The following is a 17153-nucleotide window of genomic DNA, read 5'->3' as shown; positions in this document are numbered from 1 at the left end:
CTTGGTCGCCCGCGTTCAGTTTTCCCGCGCTTTAGACAGTTTGGATGTTTTTACTTTGAGCTTTCATTGGCTGTCTATGGTGTTCTCCCTCTGATTGGCCTTTGTGAGTATTTTGGTTTTGGCTCTACGATACTCAATCGAAAAGTATTCTAAGTAAAAAACTACTTTTTCGGATTGTAGTTTCGAGGTGAAATCTTACCTTAATGATGTTTTGTCCACAGCTGTTCAAAATCTTTGGAATAGGACCTCGTGTTATCACAAACAAAATGATTGAAAGTCTTTACAAGTAAGTAAGACATAAATGTGTGTCTCTTTGTACTGGTGGCCTAATGGGTAGCGTGCAAGACTTGGACACGAGAGATCCGGGTTCGAAACCAGGCAGAGTTATAGTATTTTGCCTGTGGGTAAGACGCCTTCTCGCGGTGCCTTTCTCACTGAGTTGTATGAAAAGCTACTGAAAAATTGTCAGTTAAACCTGAAAAAATGCTCTGGTGTTGCCTTGGATGATGTAGAGGGGTTGTAATTCTCCTATTCGTTCACGCTACGGAAACCGAGTCGGCTACGGCAGCACTACGAGTCAATTTCTAAAGCAAACCTTATTTTATCATTTTACCACAAAGACGTAGCTTAATCATTTTGTTTTTTGTTTTTATCTAAGGTATAACAGTGGAGGCAAAGAATTTACGAAGATTCCGTCCAAGACTTTATCAATTTCTGTAGACGGCTTCGCGATCCAGAAATCTTGTTGGAATACCAGTAAACCTGTTGTACAATCTAAGACATCCTCCAACCTCAAGAGACCTCCCCGACCCCCGCAGAGATGAAATTTCCCTCCCCCCTCTCCCGTGCTACCACTTTAGGTTTTTTTAATTCTGGAGGGGAAAGGAGAAAGATTTACGTTCTTCTTGCGTTTGTTACTTCCTTTCGTGTTTTTTAGGTAGCTAACATTGTTAATTCAACACGGGAGTATTCCCGCTGTGAAAAATGTGCACATTAGAACCTTAGGATTGTAGTTGAAAGGTGTTCCTCTTAAAAAATATCTTTGCGCTGTTGCAAAAAAAAGATTTACGTTGAAAACACCTCTCACCCTAAAATTTCCTATGTGATCCATTCATCACCTTCGTGTCGAATATTTTGCTCGCTAATGTGACGCCAGCAATGATGGTCACGTGGTGTGTTGAGCTTACGATTCACATACCGCGTGCGAGGTTAAAATGATAGTTGATGCTTTGAGGATCGTTAAATTACTTAAAACATCCCTTTGTTCCCTCTTGTCATGAGAGAGGAACAGTCATCCTTTACAACTGCTCCGCCTTTCATACAAGTTGTCATTAATCCAAAACCGAACGCAGGGATAAAAACTCGGCTTCGACGAGGGCGAGAAACTGCAGACATTTTGGAAAGAGGAATCAACAAAGAGATCGTGGTTCACAAACAAGTTATAGAAATATTTATTGCTTCTAATTATTAATGAAGCTATTTAAAATACAATATGTTATTGTTAAAAGATACTTTGACCGACCTTGAAAGAAGTGAATTTAAATATTTTTATTAGTTACTTACGGAAAGGTTATAAACTCAGTATAAGAACGAAGTTTGTGTGGAAATATTCCACTTTAGTGTCATATGTTACAAAAAGAGCGAAAGATCCATGAAGGAAAAGAATTAAAAGGATATAAACTGTTATTTCTTATATAAACTGTTATTACTGCTGTTGTTAAGCTTGGAAGTGGTAATGAGTTCTACCTAATACCTCCAATAGGAGGCGCACTGAAAACACTACAACCCGTAGTTCGATTTGAAAACCCACTTTCGTGTAGAGTCCTCGATGCAATGGAAGTCAAGTGGAGACGCTTGCAGCATCATAGGTCGTCAATTCCCATTAAAACTTTCTGATGACGAACGCAGTTTCAGAAATTACAACTTCACATCAAAACAGAATTATTAACTGAAAATTACTTTTTTTCAGTGGATTTACATTTAAATTTCCTCTATACCTTTGGCAAAGTAGAATCTGACTCTTGCAAAATTTCATGCGAAGCATTCTTGTAGGGTATAATTTCTGCTTTCCTATCTGTTAATCTCTCGTACCAATCTCAAACATTCAATCCTCTTTATTGACCCTGGGCACTAGGAGAGCCTCGTTCTCGCGTTCGTTAGTTCAATTTCACTAATACAGAGTAACAAGACCAGACTCGACTGGAGTCCTCTTGAGGAGGATAGACTGGAAACAAATCTGACGAGATATCGCCATCGGAGTCTAAAGAGGTCACAGGATACGTGGCAGAAGAGCCAATTTATATGTTTTGTTGTCCGCCAGATAAAACGTGGAAATACATATCATGGATTAAGTTTCTGAGGAAACTGGTATTCTGAATCATTGATGCTCAAGAGCTCTGAAAGATAGCGAAGGACACTTCATCTGATATTTACGTTTTGAGAACTGTGTGTTGAATGCGATGGGGAATTACTGCTGTAGCCGCGAGTCACCCGATGCTGGTCGTCCACTGCTTTACGAGAAGATTGGTCCCGAAAACGGCGAGAAAAAAGAAGGAGGCACTGATGAAGAAAAAACTGCAATATTGGAAACTCATGAAAGTAACACTGAAAATACTGGACCCAAAGAATTGTTCAGTGCAGAATGATTTTCACGATAGATGTAATCTGTTTGATATTGAACAAAGATAGTCATGTCCGCAATTGGGAACCATCGGAAAGTAACATTTTTAGCGTTGATTAACAAACGTACTCCGAATACTTTGGCAATTAAGCTTTGCGGAATATTACCAAAGAAGTGAATCTGTCTGAGAAATTTCTTGATCGATGTGTTGTAAGATGTGTAAAACAGCGACGTCACACCGTGAAACAAAACAATGTGGATTCGACTTTTTTAATATTTATGCAAATCCTAACCAATTGTGGATCGCTGGGTTGGCCTGTGGTCGTGTGAAACTCTGTATCAGATGAAACTGATGAAAAGAAAATTCGGAAGTTATTGATTTCAGGAAACCATCTGTACAATTTCGGATCTCTGCCTGAAAGCGTTTTACGGATTCAATTCATGTGAAAGCCGTTTCTATGGCGAGGAAGTTGTATCAGAAAAATTTAAACTCCGCTGAAATAAATTAGACCCAACGAGTGCGTATTACTTTGACAGATTATCTTAACAAGAGGTGTGCTCATTGGCTTCATTTCTAGTCATAATTTACTAATGTATTCCATTGAAATCGCACCGCAGTCTTTAAGGAACAGCTGACATAATGTCTGACAAGAACTCGGTAATGAAAACGGTTGAGCAGATATCAAGTTTTAAGCACATTTTATAGTGATACCTCCATTGTGTTAAAGAAAAAAAAACAGCTGTTCCCAAACATGAATACTTTTCGCGCTGCAAATTCACGCCGTGTACTAATTGAAAATATTGGACAGACCTGAAACATTTTTGAACTTCTATCGGTTCTAAAACTGTGAATTAAGAATTTATACTTTCTTCGATATTTCAACTCGCGCGAATATTTTCCGAGTTCTGTTAAATTTTTCCGAGTGCCGTAATGGGGAGGGAAATAAGAGAAATGCGCTAAATGTTCCCCCGTATGCCGGATATGCTAAGTCATCAAATAAGAGATTTATCTTTCCACAATTATTTCATTTTCTAGTATTTTGGCATTTAGTTTTCGAAAAACATCCCACAGCCTTATTGAGCATCATACCGATCGCACCAGGCGTGCGCGAAAGACGAAAGTAACACAAAAGGAAACCATCAGAGTGTTCGCTCATGACCAAAAACAAAAATATGTAATGCCCTTAACTAGTATTACACATTGTTTTGAAAGTTAAGCTTAAAATGGGGAAAATGAAAGGTTAGATCGTTCAGAACGGCTATTTTGTTACTCCGCTTTCCGTCCGTATTTTTTTCCCTGTTCTATAATGTGATACCGTCACGTACTTTGCCCGTTCTGTTGCTCTTGTATGATAAATCGGCCTTATAGTGGATTTATAATTTCTGATAAACATGGAGAGTCAAAGGTTAGTTCAAGTAGTAAGAGGGCCAACTTAATTTTTTTATTTACCAAGGATGTGAGTAGACAGCCACTACCGGTAACAAACGGAACTGCGTTCGTTTTCCAAGAAATCCTGTCTTTAATTGGGTAGATATCTCAGTCTATAAACAATTTCTGACCAACAAATCTCTTTTGTTCTGGGTAATTGAAATAAATTACGTATTTCAAAGGAATCGTCTTTCCTCAGGGTGTTATGAAAATAATTTAGGAACAAGCTTAGACATTGCAGCATTTAGAAATTATAAATTGGCAAAACTGACATGAATTCATTACTGAAAAAAACGATTGCTGACGTCGCGGAAAATTATTGATGATACTCGACGAAAGTGCAAGATCTCGTTTTGCTTGAACACTCACCATAATGAGAAATTTAAATTAAAAAAACCAAGTTATCAGTCACAGAGGAAAAAATAATTATTGGCAATTAGGAGGACTCCTCAGTGTATTAACAAAAACTCTATAGCCCAAGTGTATTTTGTTTTGACAAAAACGTTAAGTGTTTGTTTCTATCCACAAGTGGAGAAACGATCACATTTCAATCACATGATGACTGTTTCCGTGATCTTCTGTTTTGGTTCAACAACTCATCTAGCAACTTGGGACATAGCCAAACTTTCAGTTTTATAAGTCAGGAAGTTTTGATCTCCCGTAGATTTTAATTCTTGTAAGATCTATTAAAATAACGGATTAAAATGACGCGAAAATGAAATAGTCTTGTTGCTTCAAGTGGATTTTTTTCCATGAGGTTTGCAACCGATTTCACCCAACTAATCGCCGTACAAAAATATCTAAACTGTTCTTGTCTTTTTAGTAGGAGATTTAGCAGCCTATTGCGTTTTGTTCTTCATTCTGTGACTGCACTTGAACCGAATTTATTAGTACTTGGAAAATTGGAAATTGCATATAAAAAAACATTTGATGGTACAGATGCGTTACAGCAATAATTTGATAAATATAGCGAAGCAGTTAAGAGGTATTTCGTTTTCTTGTTGTCATATTTGGTCGTGATATTTCCTGATTGGTTGAAAAGATCAGAATTGTCATCACCAATTCCTCTCGGTTTTCATGATTTAAAACACGTCCCTTCAAATGGATTTATTCATTCTGTCAGCTCGTCCGCATACTTCACAACACAATGGCTCGCTTTATAGTGGTCATCGCATTCTTGGCTTTCTGCAACATCGTCTACGCACTGCCGACATGGGAGAATGGTATGTAACAATTTTCATGTAAAATAGTGTTGCTTGCTCGCAATACGTGTCAAATGTTACCCCTTTTTTTGCTCTTTCTCGACATCGGATACTTTCGATCAACATTACTGATCCTAGCAGTCTGTAGAACGCTTTGCCTATACATCCCGTTCGATGTGGTTTAACAAAAAGACAGTGCAAATATCTTGCATTTTCGAGCCCCGTAGGACGAAGCAATGAGCATTATGTCCGCTCCAAACATATTTAAAACCATCGAAAAATTGATTTTTCATTCCGCTAATATTTCATTTTCGAGTATTTTGGCTCCAAGGTTTCGAAACACATCCCACGGTATATATATAATAATGATGCCGATGCTCTACCACTGAGCCACTGAACCACTTACGAAGTTCATATGACACGCGTCCTGTATACGTGTTAGGATCAGCAATGGGGACTCAGAATTTTTTCCTTGACCCACGCTCGTGCTAAGACGAAAACATCTTTCTCAATTTCTTTACCGATATCTTCTTTGAACCATGGATGATTGTTACGACACATTAATCTTGCCCCTAATTAATCAAAACAGGCGCCTTAACGTACACTTAGCTCTAAGTTCGTGATAAAGATTTTCTCCGCCTAAAGAACACGCCCTACAGATTCTAAGCCGTTTAATCTGACACTGAAATTTTTATTGCAGAAGACGAAGCGGATTTCAGTTCGTCTTCCCTACAGATTACTCGCCGTCGCTGCAGCTGTTCTGATCATCATCACAAATGCGGCTGCTGCCTTCAAATCAGGGCACCTGCATTCCAAAATTATGACGAAGCGGATGGTAAGTATAAATTTTAAAATAATTATTTCAGATGCTAAAGACTCTTTTAGAAATTCTTAGCTCGGAAAAACCTGGAAACTAGTGACAGGCGTAACGTGGTATCAACATAAAGGACTCGTTTTTTAAGAGTTGAACGATTTTGCAAATAGCACACGTAGTTTGGTGTTTAAATCTAGTTACCAAAGATTGGGTATAGGTCTCGTATATTCGTAGAAGAGATCATGAAAAAGCAACTGACATTTTCATTTTCTCTTCAACGAATGTGGCTATAATTGCCACAATGATGAACTCTCTGACGAAACGAGTGATGTTTGTATATATTCAACACATAGATGCCATGTTGCCGTGTTTCTGTTTAGTACTAGATCATAAATGTGGTAAGAACGAAAAAAGTGGCATACGAGGCGCAGCCGAGTGTTACTGATGTTCCTACCGCATTTTGACATTTTTGTGATCTTTTACTGAACGGACCAATGGGGACATGGAATCTATTTGTTTTTATGATGAAAAACATCAAGTGACGGTGCCAGTGGTGACGCCATTTATGCGTATTTGATGACGTCATGCGTTTAAGTGGTGACGCCATACGGTGACGTCTGTTATGACGTCATTTATGCGTCTGTCCTCCAATGGATCATAGGTAAGAACCAATCAAAATGATTGTTTATTTGACTTTTTACAGTGTGTATGAACTCGTCTTTCGTCCCGTCGCCATTGGTGAGCTTCACTTCTTTTACTTCTATTATTGCTAATTTTGATGATTTTAACTTTGACTTGACACTTACCTTTTTTTTTTCGGAAAATTGCAACTTAACAATGCGTTATAAATTAGCTGAAAGGGAAAATTTAGCATTTGATGCATGTAGCAGTCTAACCTTAACACATTGCATTCCGTTACAGGCGGTGGACTTTTTCATGATGTGGAACAAACGTAAAGTTTTCAACCGCACCGTATCAGGTACGAACAGTTTCCTTCGTTTGTAAATGGATTAAGAATATCAGCGTTATCCGATTGATTTTCATGACTTTTCCTTCGGCAAATTTAACTTTTTCATTTTCATTGTGTTCCTTCATCTTCTTCTTCTTTGAGCTGTAACGATGTCGTCACCACATTCTGAGAAAAGCATTGCACCACAAACGGAACGCAGCCTCAGAAAAGTGATTAAAGGCAGGAATGTTTGAGGGATGGTACCCTGTCTGGGAATTTTGTTTTAGTCCTAAGGCAGCTTTTCTTGCGTAATTTCGTAGGCATGTTTTTTTTTTCCTTGACAATTTACAAGGAAAATTATTCCATTTACACCCATCCACCATAACTTCCCCGATGGTCCATGCCTTAAACAGTTTATTTTTGCCGTCACGCTACCGTCACGCTACCGTCACGCCACTAGCTCTCCACTGGAAGATGCATTACGCAACAACAGAGGTAACGCAGATCAGATATCGCCAGCGTAGACTGCGCTTCTGTTATTAACCGCACAAATTTTCTTTTTTCCTAACGACAGATTCCCGTCCACGGCCTGCATGTTTTGACATTCCTCGTCTGAATTATGGAAAGGCCTGCGTGAAATTCACCAAGATTACGATCAAGAGAGATCACACTGGAGGATGTGCAGCTCTGGAATTAAAATCGAGGCACAGCGGAAGAGACATTCCTCTCGGCTGCTTCTTCTTCCACGATAGGGACGGGCATGGAGTGGACATGGAGACCTTTCTAGATCCTGCGTCGTTCATGTCCTTACTGAAAAATGTCTTTCAAGCGTCAAAGGTTAGTATTACTTCATCTTTGAGTCATTTGACTTACCGTGTAGCTCTTAATTAGCACACCACTTCCTGGTCTATGAATCTCATACCACAATTTCTCTCGAAGAGTTTTGGGCAACTGGTACCCAGCTTCTCTCCCCTTTATCTCTCTTCCCCTTTTCCTATGCAAAAGAGATAGAGCCTGGGAACAAGGTTGGGTGCGAGGCGTCTCAAGTTTTGATTAGCACGTTACGATGTTTGTGGGGGGGGGGGGGTATATAGATCTTAAAGCTGGCAAGTAATAGAATTAATTTCAGTCGGCTTGACTCCAGTGTTCCAAATTTTAAGCCAAATGGATCTCTATGAGTTTCTATTTTTCTTCCTTCATTTTGAATCATGTTTCAATTTTTTTATTTCACTTTTTTTTTTCAGGAAAACCAGATCGATAGCATTAGTTTGCTGGCAAATCCACCTAAGGAGACACTAGATGGTGACGTCACAGAAGTGATGGCGGTTGACAAGGCCAGCTGCCAGTGTTCAAAGGCTCCAGCCCAATGTGACTGCTGTGCAGAGTTTAAAATATTTGGTCACTCTCTGAAAGGTAATATTGTCTGATCTTGGCTTAGGTAACGGTTACACTCGCACAGGAAACTAAGTGGGTGGGGGGGGGGAAAGAAAGTGATTGACGAGAAGGGGGGAAGGGAGGGAGAGGAGACATATCGCAACCTTGTTACGAGAGTTTTTCCTTCGTCCTGAAGATCAGGCTGGATTAAACTAGAAACTATGTAAGCCTTAAGCCGAACGGCATTAGTTGTTTTGGAGAAAGTACGAAGTTTGTCTCTACAACACCAAATTTTTTTTAATAGTTTACAACGAAATGTATGGTTACTGAGAGGGTGTGTTGCTGGTCAGATTACCGCTGCTTAATTGGAAAGTATGCGTTGAATGAACTCAGTGTGTAATTCCTTTACACCTATATGAAGCATAAGGCATCCACGGTCCACCTCTTCCTGATACTGAGGCCCGTTTCTTTAAAGTCCAAATAATTACCAATCCCAAAAAACTGTGTCTTCAGGTCTTTGCTCTGAAAATATGTTACCATCGTTTTTCTTTTTTTTTTTTTTTTTTTTTTTTTTTTTCCAGCCTGTGCTCATGCAGACATCGATTCAACAGGACAGGTGAGGCACACAGAAATTTTATTCACGTCCGCTCCATCTTTTTCTGTCAACTATTTTTCCTCACATTTCCTCCTTCTTTTCCTTAACTTCTTTCTTAAAAAATTTTCTTGCTCTGTTTACATCATCCTTTTTCTTCTTTCCATCCATTTTACTCCTAATTTCCTTCTCTTCATTTATTTTCTTTATCCTCGATCTCATTTCTTTCCATTTCTTCCTTCACAACCCTTTCATTCTTATTCATTTCCATCTCTTCTCGTGGAATCTCGTCTTTTTGTTGCGGAACCTCCATTCAGGGAATGCCCTAATGACTATAAAAAGTGTATCCTGATTAGAGGTGTCCCTTAAACTAACTTACTAGATGCAAAGGTTATACATTGGAACCTCCATTCTGGGCACTCCCCTGGAAGTAAGAAAAGTGTCCCTTTAATGACGGCCAAGGTCTTTTTCTTCCTTTCTGAAACAGGACCAAAGTTTTTGTCTCCTGAATAAAGGTGTTCTCTGACCGTGAGATGTCCCTCAAAAGAGAGGTTTTGTTGCAATTAATTACTCAGACCAAATGGAAATTGAAGGTCCCCTTATTTTCTTATATTCAAAATTGTCAATGCCTTTTCTTTCTTTTTTTTTCATCTGCCAGGGATTTGATTTAGCGTTGACTATCAACGGTCACGCCATTTTCAAGAAGCATATATCGAGTGAGTAAAAGCTAATAGAAAGATCTCAAAAATAAGTTTCTTCTCCTGCATGGTTCATGCCTTAAATGGAGATTATTCCACGGAAAGTGCACACAAACGATTTTTATTCACGAGTTGCGATGCGTCAAAAAAAAACGAACAAGTGAGCGAAGCGAAGTGTAGAAAATTTTGTCGCATCGCAACCAGTAAATAAAAATCGTTCAAACGCTTTCCATATGGTATGATGTTTCTCATTTCATACATACTGAGATTTTTTTCACATTTCAATACAAAGACTGAAAGCGAACGACTGTGAAAATACGGTTCCGCTGTTGATGACAATTTTTACCTTACAGGGAACTTTAAAATTCCCAATCAACGTCGTGAAAACTTCTGTTACTTTAAAAGCTGACTTCTCCCTGTATTTTCCAACAAGGAAAGTAAACTTTGTTTCATTTTTTATTGCTGTTAGTCCTTGCGATCTGATTGGTTCTTAGCATTGTATTTCATCACAAATCGCACCACTTAATACTCTAAATCACCTTTATCTTTCAGCCAATCGTAATGGAACAGTACAACAATCTTATTCGTTCTCAGCAGTGTGGTTTGATATTTAATCGGTTTTGATTTTTTTTTCAGTTCGAGACCCACCAGAAATTTGCCACACTTTCCGCTTATTCACCTTTTCAGTGAAGGCGTGCCTTAAAATTACACAAGTTTCGCTGAAACCCGGTCACACAGGTGCATGCTTGGAATTGGACGTGAGCCGGGCCAAGCTCTCTTTGGGATGTTTCTATGGAGCGAGCTACCAGGGATCTGGTGAAAGAATAGAATGATGGTGCGCCATACGCCTGATGGGATAACCAAAGCTGTTAAAAAAATTGTGACATGATTGCAATATGATCAAGTTAAATTTTTATGTGCAAAGTCAATTGAATGATTATGTTCTTCCTTAATTTATAGCTGAAAATGGAGACTTTCCTAGGAAACAATAAAGTGCAGCTCTTCAAAAAATTAACAAGACCTTTTATGAATCATAAAAAATTTGAAACTAAATCTGTAGTATGAAAGAATGGGAACAGGAATGTGTTTTTGACAGTTTGACAAGATAAAATAAAAACGATTTTGACTTGTTATTTATTTATTTGTTTATTTATTTTTAACCAGGTTCCCCTTTCATCCACTAGGTTTTTTAATTAAAATGTTTGCCGCATAATTTGCAATTTACCAGCAATTTTTATTCCCGGTTGTCCAAAGATGGTGATGCAGGAAATCAGAGGAAAACGTTCTCCGCTGCCATCTTGAATTAAGCTAAAAAAACATAGTGTGGCGTAGATTGATATGAATGTGGTTCACTTGTTCGTTACTTATGTTTCTACTTTGAAATTAGTGGTGATCTTTACGATCTGATTGGCTCTCGTCTGTGCGATTTACTCACAAATTACACTTTTTCCCAGCCAGTAAGGAGGCTAAAACAAAAACACAGTAACCAATCAAATTTCAAGGCTTGTCTGAAATAAACAATCAAATGACAAAAAAACGAAAACAACTTTTGCAATCAATTAGTCTTTCGCTGAGACCATGGTTAAAGAATTATTTTGGGTATAGAATATTCTATTGCGATCAGTGGGATGACTCTCCTACGAAAGAGCTGCACTGAAGTGTCTTTTTTTAACCGCTGAGAAGCTCCGAAGCCGAATTTTATCAAACGTTAAAAATTATAAAAATAGATGTAAAAGACTACGGAGTTTCTTGGCAGTGGTCTTCTTTAAGCACGGAATGATTATCTCGAGACATCACGTGGTAATCCACGAAGCTTGCCCCTGGTAATGCGTCGATCAATCCAAAGCTTCCACTTCCCCCCGCCGCCGGTCCCACACAATCTTTTGGTAAAAGGCAAATCAACGCCCGTGACTTTCCACACATTGACCAAACTTTAAAACCTAGAGCGCGTAGAAACCTAGACCTTTTCTTCTGAGCCATTCGCTCGCGAAAGTAAACTATTTACCTTAAAATACCTCCATGATTACATACAACTCTTGTATTCCGCTGGAAATATTAGACACTTCCGGTTCAAATTTCCCACCCCAGCCAGGCAAGGTTGAAGCTCACTATCCCTGAGGTACGGATAACGGTCAAATGCCCGTGCATGCGATGTCCGCCTACTATGGACAAGTTGAAATTTAATGTTAATCCAGCTAAGATTGACGACTTAGATGATAAAATAAAGTGCAATTTTGCTTTAAACAGTGTGGTGCTTAATGAATCATGAAAAACTTGAAAATAATTTTTTTTTTCGTTTCGTTCACAAGGTTTTCAAATTCGAAAATTTGCCCCATAGTTCCTTTCCTGAAAAGTCGGATCAAATGGCTTTTGAGATACCCCAAGGGAACTTGGGACGAGACCTCCGATGACAGTTACACTTCCCATCGATTCCCCTATTCCTTACTAAAATTCCCCTTGACCGTCTGCGGCACTTTCAGTCTTCCGGTCATCAGTACAAGAATATGCAGGTTATGGAGCTTCTGAACTGTTTTATATCTTAAATCATCTCATGACTTCAAAGAAACGCAACAGCATAATGAATTTCTATGTCGCTGAAGGTTCCTAACAAACTGCATTGAAAATCGAAGAACAATCCGTATTGACTAATAGACTGACTAAATCTCCAATTGGATGGTGTAGAAACTAAAATAAGATACTTACAGTTTGTGGTTTCAAAACTGACTTTCCCTATTTCTTCTTATTGAAGAAAAAATTATTTCTTAGCAGTTTTTTCCGTTGCAAATTTATAATCCTGTAAGGTACGTTCAAGTATGACGTCATGTCATAACACATCTATTTATAGCTCAGTTAAAACATGATGCAAGGATGATGAAAGTCATGTAAACATACCAAAATTGGACATTGGAAGAATACTTAACAACCCGTGTTACAATTTTCATCATTCTTTTTAACTACACCAAGCCAGAAAAACATGACCATCATAAAATCACTTTTCCATCGACAAAAGAAACGAAATTGTTCTCGGCATGGGCATAGCGGGATGGAACGGCCAAATTATACTGAAACCACGAACTCGTAGTCAAAGCCATGTTTTTCGACAGGAGAGTTACAGCACGATCGAAGATCCTCTCCTTGAAGATGCACAAATGTATATTGGAGAAAACTTCACTGTCAAACATGGAAATCTTTTTAATCTTCGCCGTAAAGTTTGCACGGAAACACACTCTGGTGTGGTATTTACCGAACTCAGACAACTGAAACCGGTTTCGCAAATGTCCTTGTCAAAAGGAGCTAAACGAATGTCAACATGTCCCAACGCCGGGGGTAGCTCAGAAAAGAGTGAAATTCTAAGTTTTGAGCTCCTTCGGCGCTGTTTTGGAGCCGATCTGCAGAAAACCGAAATGGAAGTGCAGTATTTTCCCGAAGGTGGCTCCATAACCGATTATACGTGTATGATGTTTAGCACTAAAGTAGGTGTTTCTGTGACAAGGGCCATGAAATATCAAGGAGATTTCACGGTAGAAGATGCTCAGAGACTGCTCAACAAAAAGCTTAGTGGAGTCCTAAGGTCCACTAAAAACACCATGGAAAAATGGAGCAAACAGATTTTGCACGTCTGGGCAACCTCTGTGGCAGTCTCTGTCCTAATTGCTGAAGCGTATAATTTAATACCCAAGGACTTAAAATCAAACACTGTTGTCTTAGTTACAGTGACAGAAAATAACGAAGTTTTTTCAAACTAATAATTTCTGACTCGATTTGAATTGTGTCGATAGTGGTCATTGTTTAACGCATGAAGTTTGTAAATAATCTTTTTAATAGAATTGAACCGATGTAAGATAATCTTCACGACATGTACAATGTTTTTGTAAACTGTAAATATTACGAGTACAGCATGTGACGATAAAAGGAATTGATGTCCATTTTGCATGTGGAACAAGGAAACTCTTTGGTTAAAAAAGGCTCATACCTATAAGAAAAGAAAATAAAAACTAGTAAATTAAATTGAAAACATAATAAAATATTTTCTCTGCCTAAAATATTAAACCATTTTGTGCCCTGCAGATCTATGTGGCCCTGATAAGCAAGAACCTCCTCAATTGTAATCCAAACTCTAACATCAGTAAGCATAATTTCCATACTGTTTTCTATACATATCTTAAGGTTCTATACACATGTTAAGGTTCTATACACATGTTAAGGTTCTATACACATGTTAAGGTTCTATACACATGTTAAGTTTCTATACACATGTTAAGGTTCTATACATATCTTAAGGTTCCATACACATCTTAAGGTTCCATACACATCTTAAGGTTCTATACACATCTTAAGGTTCTATACATATCTTAAGTTCTATACATATCTTAAGTTTGTTTGAGCGACTAGCATCTCATTTCTCCCTACAACATCAGCCCTGAATCAAACATCACGGTTATGAGAGTAAAGGAAATGATCACCAACTAAAGAAGTTCTCGATTGTTTACCAAATTATTCTCATCAGCACCTTAGGAAATGTACAGAGAACTGTATAAAGATTTTGCATGTACTGATATGAGGGTGTTAAGGGTTAAGAGACCTACCAAAAATTCACTGCTACATTTCTTGGCTCTTCCTTACTTGGAGATGACTGAACCTCATGCCACCAAAATGATGGCATAAACAGAACATCACCTTCATTTATTGTACAATTCAAAGCCAGTGCCTCCTTAAATTTTGGAAATCTTTGATAATCCGGTTTAAGGATATCAACTGGAGACATCACCATTGAGGTACTTTCTAGAAGTTTTTTACGACGGAACTTCTTGTTTGTGGGATTGTAGCTGAGTGTAGCCTCTTGAATATGAGCTTCATACAGTTTTGCGTTATCATGTGGTTCATATAAGAACAATTGTTTTGTCCCACTGATCTGAAAGGGAAAAGAGATATTGATAATAATATTCACTTGGTTTGACTGCAGTTATAAAGCTGTACACTTTTATAGAGATGTATAAATAAATAGTTAATCCTTAAAACACTAGGAGTGATAAACATCAAATTTCTCTCAACACTATTAATCCTGAATCAAACATTTAAGTTATGAGAATAAAGAAAATCATTGCGAGTTCAAGTAGGGAGAACTTGTAAACTGATGTTAGGGTGTAAATGGTTAACCTTTTAATTCCCAAGATCTCATTAGTAATTCTCCTTACTGTCTAATATACAATTCTTCTAATGTTACTTCTGAGAATTTGGCATTGGATCAACTAATGATCCCCTAATCGATACTCTTCTAAGTTCTCATCACTTGACTTCTTGATTTTGTATTGATATTGTAAGGAGAAATTCTGTCTTGGTCACTCATGGGAGTTAAAGTGTTCAGCAAAATCTTAATCCAGTTTGTAGTACCCATTTATACTCAAGGATGAAGAGATGCATTGTGCGAGTAAAGTGTCTTACACCCAACATGATGACCTAGCTATGTCTTGAACCTGGACCTTTCAACCCAAAGTCCACCACATTGACCATAAGGACGGTGCATCTCCCACTTTTTTTTTTTTAATGCCATTGTGATTTTTTTGTTTCAATTTACAAAACTAATTCAAAATATACTCCACTTGAACACCTTCTGTTTAGATCAACTTACCTGACACAGAAAGTTATCAAATGGGTCAAAATGCAGCTTGCCTAATGTATTACCATTACTTAGCCAAATATTCAAATGTCTCCTCTTTAATTCTCCAGCAACAAAAGGCATTTCTCTGATGTCTTGTTCGAGCTCTGGAAGTAAACTTGGTATTGAAGAGTACTCTAAATAAGCTGAAATATGACTATTATTTGATGCCTGAAGTATTTCCATGAAAGATGAAAATTTCATTTCTAAAAATGCAGGACGAACAACCACCAAGTCTGGAAAAGGAAGCTGAGATTTCACCACATCTGGAAAATTGAAATGTTTGAAATCCTCAAAATTGTTGGCTTTTTCACAACCTTCATATTCTCCATAAGGTGCAAATGCAATCCGCACCATCTTGCGTCCAAACTTTTTTGTGAGGAAATCACTTGTCCATTTTTTTATCGCAGGCCAGTTTTTTACAGCATCTATGAAAAGTCAAAACAAGGGTAATTTACAAAAAACTGTTGCGTGATGTGAAAAATTGAATGACCTATAGTTGGTTGGTGCCTCAGGCTACAGTGAAGTGTCTACGTTGCCAGAGAAACCTGGGGGGTGGTGAGTAACCCCTTGTTATAGACTGACATCCCCCCTTTAGGAAGTTTGGCAAGACTGATAGAGCTAGAAAAAGGCTATTAGATTCATGCTGTGGAGGCTGAGGTAAGCTTAAGTCAGATAAGCCACTAAGCTTAAGAAAGAAGATAAGTTAAATTTAATTTTTAATTACTTCCAATAAAATTGTCCAGTCTGAAGTTCTTCAGGGAGGGGTTTGTGGGGAAAAATAATCTAGCTGCTGTTCACAAAGGTTATTGGAAATGACTCTAAACATATTACCAAGCTTGTAGAATTTTTCTCACCTGTGATGACAACCGGCTTTGATCGAAAATAGTATTCATTAAAAAATTTCTCTTTGGAAGGAAGAGGAATCCGTTCACATGTCCCACCAATGTTGACAGGGCCTGAATTATGATCATGTCTTAGGTCCTCACGTTTTGGAACCCGGTACAAATTTTTTAAAATTCTCCTCCTTAATAGACCGGCTGGAGATAAACTACCATCCTGTTGCCTGAAAGTTTCACAGTTTTCATTGAGAAATGCAAGTAATTCTTGAACTGTTCTGGAGCCCCGAAATATCTGGGCTTTAGGTAAATGTTTCCAAGCTGGTCGTATAAGGCATGCCCTGTCCGACTTTTTTCTTGGAAAGAACGCCAGATCTCTATAATCAGCGAAATCTCGACTTGTACTACGTTCCCACGAGATCTTGCTTGCATCACCAAGACTTAAAACTCCCACATTAACTCGGCTTTCATTTTTAAAAGCCATAGAAAGTTTTTGAAAAATTAAATGAAGAGTAGTATCCTTCAACGCCGGTTTCAATGCCGCCAAAACGCAACCGCTCTTCACTGCTGCGGTGATATTTGCGAGAGAATATTCATTCAGACCTTCTAAGTCTGCTAAATTTATACCAGCCATGAGTGAAATGATTAAAAGGTATAACAATTTCACTGAAAATAACCTCGTTACTAGCGCCATATTTTCTTTATTAGGTGTTGTGTGACAAGTGACCGAGAGAGATTGGGAACAAACTTACCTGGCGCGCTCTGACTCACAGAGCGTGACGAAGAAGTGACTTGTTCTGTTGAAAGTATCTCAGTAGTTTGAGAAAAGATAATTTCATAACACTTGAGGTTTAATCTCGTGTGATAATTGGGTGGTTACGTGCGGTGATCTCATGTAAATCGCGGCGTTTTCGAGTTGAGCTCTTCAAAGTGTTTCAGAATCAGAAGAAACGGAAATAATTTTAACACTATTTTGCACC

General features: G+C 38.2%; 4 protein-coding genes across 7 annotated transcripts in view; 3 read left to right on the top strand and 1 right to left on the bottom strand.

The window, feature by feature from the left end:
* LOC113669371 (uncharacterized) overlaps positions 1 to 1693 on the top strand; it is a 30777-nt gene extending 29084 nt beyond the window's left edge. For all 4 annotated transcript variants that reach the window (XM_089206979.1, XM_027185388.2, XM_089206970.1 and 1 more), the window contains 2 exons: positions 222 to 286; positions 659 to 1693. In XM_089206979.1, coding sequence (XP_089063105.1) covers positions 222 to 286; positions 659 to 824 — 231 coding nt within the window. In that variant the 3' untranslated portion in view covers positions 825 to 1693. The remainder of the gene's footprint in view (positions 1 to 221; positions 287 to 658) is intronic.
* Positions 1694 to 5092: 3399 nt separating this feature from the next.
* On the top strand, positions 5093 to 10811 carry LOC113669373 (uncharacterized). The gene is made up of 9 exons (XM_027185389.2): positions 5093 to 5272; positions 5952 to 6086; positions 6769 to 6803; positions 6987 to 7044; positions 7589 to 7851; positions 8259 to 8427; positions 8970 to 9004; positions 9639 to 9696; positions 10315 to 10811. Exons 1-9 carry the CDS (start codon positions 5197 to 5199, stop codon positions 10509 to 10511), a joined length of 1026 nt encoding a protein of 341 aa, XP_027041190.2. The 5' UTR covers positions 5093 to 5196; the 3' UTR covers positions 10512 to 10811.
* A 1731-nt stretch (positions 10812 to 12542) lies between these two features.
* LOC113669374 (bifunctional peptidase and (3S)-lysyl hydroxylase JMJD7) lies at positions 12543 to 16901 on the bottom strand. Its single transcript, XM_027185390.2, has 4 exons — positions 16192 to 16901; positions 15308 to 15762; positions 14265 to 14590; positions 12543 to 13651 (listed from the first exon to the last, which is right to left on the bottom strand). The coding sequence occupies exons 1-4, from the start codon at positions 16865 to 16867 to the stop codon at positions 13564 to 13566; spliced, it is 1545 nt and encodes a 514-aa protein (XP_027041191.2). The 5' UTR covers positions 16868 to 16901; the 3' UTR covers positions 12543 to 13563.
* Positions 12708 to 13703, top strand: LOC113669375 (AAC-rich mRNA AAC4 protein). Its single transcript, XM_027185392.2, has one exon. The coding sequence runs from the start codon at positions 12708 to 12710 to the stop codon at positions 13422 to 13424; it is 717 nt and encodes a 238-aa protein (XP_027041193.2). The 3' UTR covers positions 13425 to 13703.
* Positions 16902 to 17153: the final 252 nt, after the last annotated feature.

The sequence above is a fragment of the Pocillopora damicornis genome, chromosome 1 (genome assembly GCF_964200805.1).
Source record: "Pocillopora damicornis chromosome 1, jaPocDami1.2, whole genome shotgun sequence".
NCBI classification, from domain to species: Eukaryota; Metazoa; Cnidaria; class Anthozoa; order Scleractinia; family Pocilloporidae; genus Pocillopora; species Pocillopora damicornis.
Note: the sequence above shows the minus strand (reverse complement) of the source record. Positions and strands in the feature narration are given on the sequence as shown.

Bases quoted from the DNA above. Each gene is read 5' to 3' on its own strand.
- LOC113669373 (XM_027185389.2), top strand. From the start codon at position 5,197: ATGGCTCGCTTTATAGTGGTCATCGCATTCTTGGCTTTCTGCAACATC. The intron at 7,045-7,588 runs GTACGAACAGTT...TCCTAACGACAG, and splicing joins TTTCAACCGCACCGTATCAG to ATTCCCGTCCACGGCCTGCA. The intron at 7,852-8,258 runs GTTAGTATTACT...TTTTTTTTTCAG, and splicing joins ATGTCTTTCAAGCGTCAAAG to GAAAACCAGATCGATAGCAT.
- LOC113669374 (XM_027185390.2), bottom strand. From the start codon at position 16,867: ATGGCGCTAGTAACGAGGTTATTTTCAGTGAAATTGTTATACCTTTTA. The intron at 14,591-15,307 runs GTAAGTTGATCT...TTTCCCTTTCAG, and splicing joins TTGATAACTTTCTGTGTCAG to ATCAGTGGGACAAAACAATT. The intron at 13,652-14,264 runs GTAGGTCTCTTA...CTTTTCTTATAG, and splicing joins AATGTAGCAGTGAATTTTTG to GTATGAGCCTTTTTTAACCA.
- LOC113669375 (XM_027185392.2), top strand. From the start codon at position 12,708: ATGGGCATAGCGGGATGGAACGGCCAAATTATACTGAAACCACGAACT.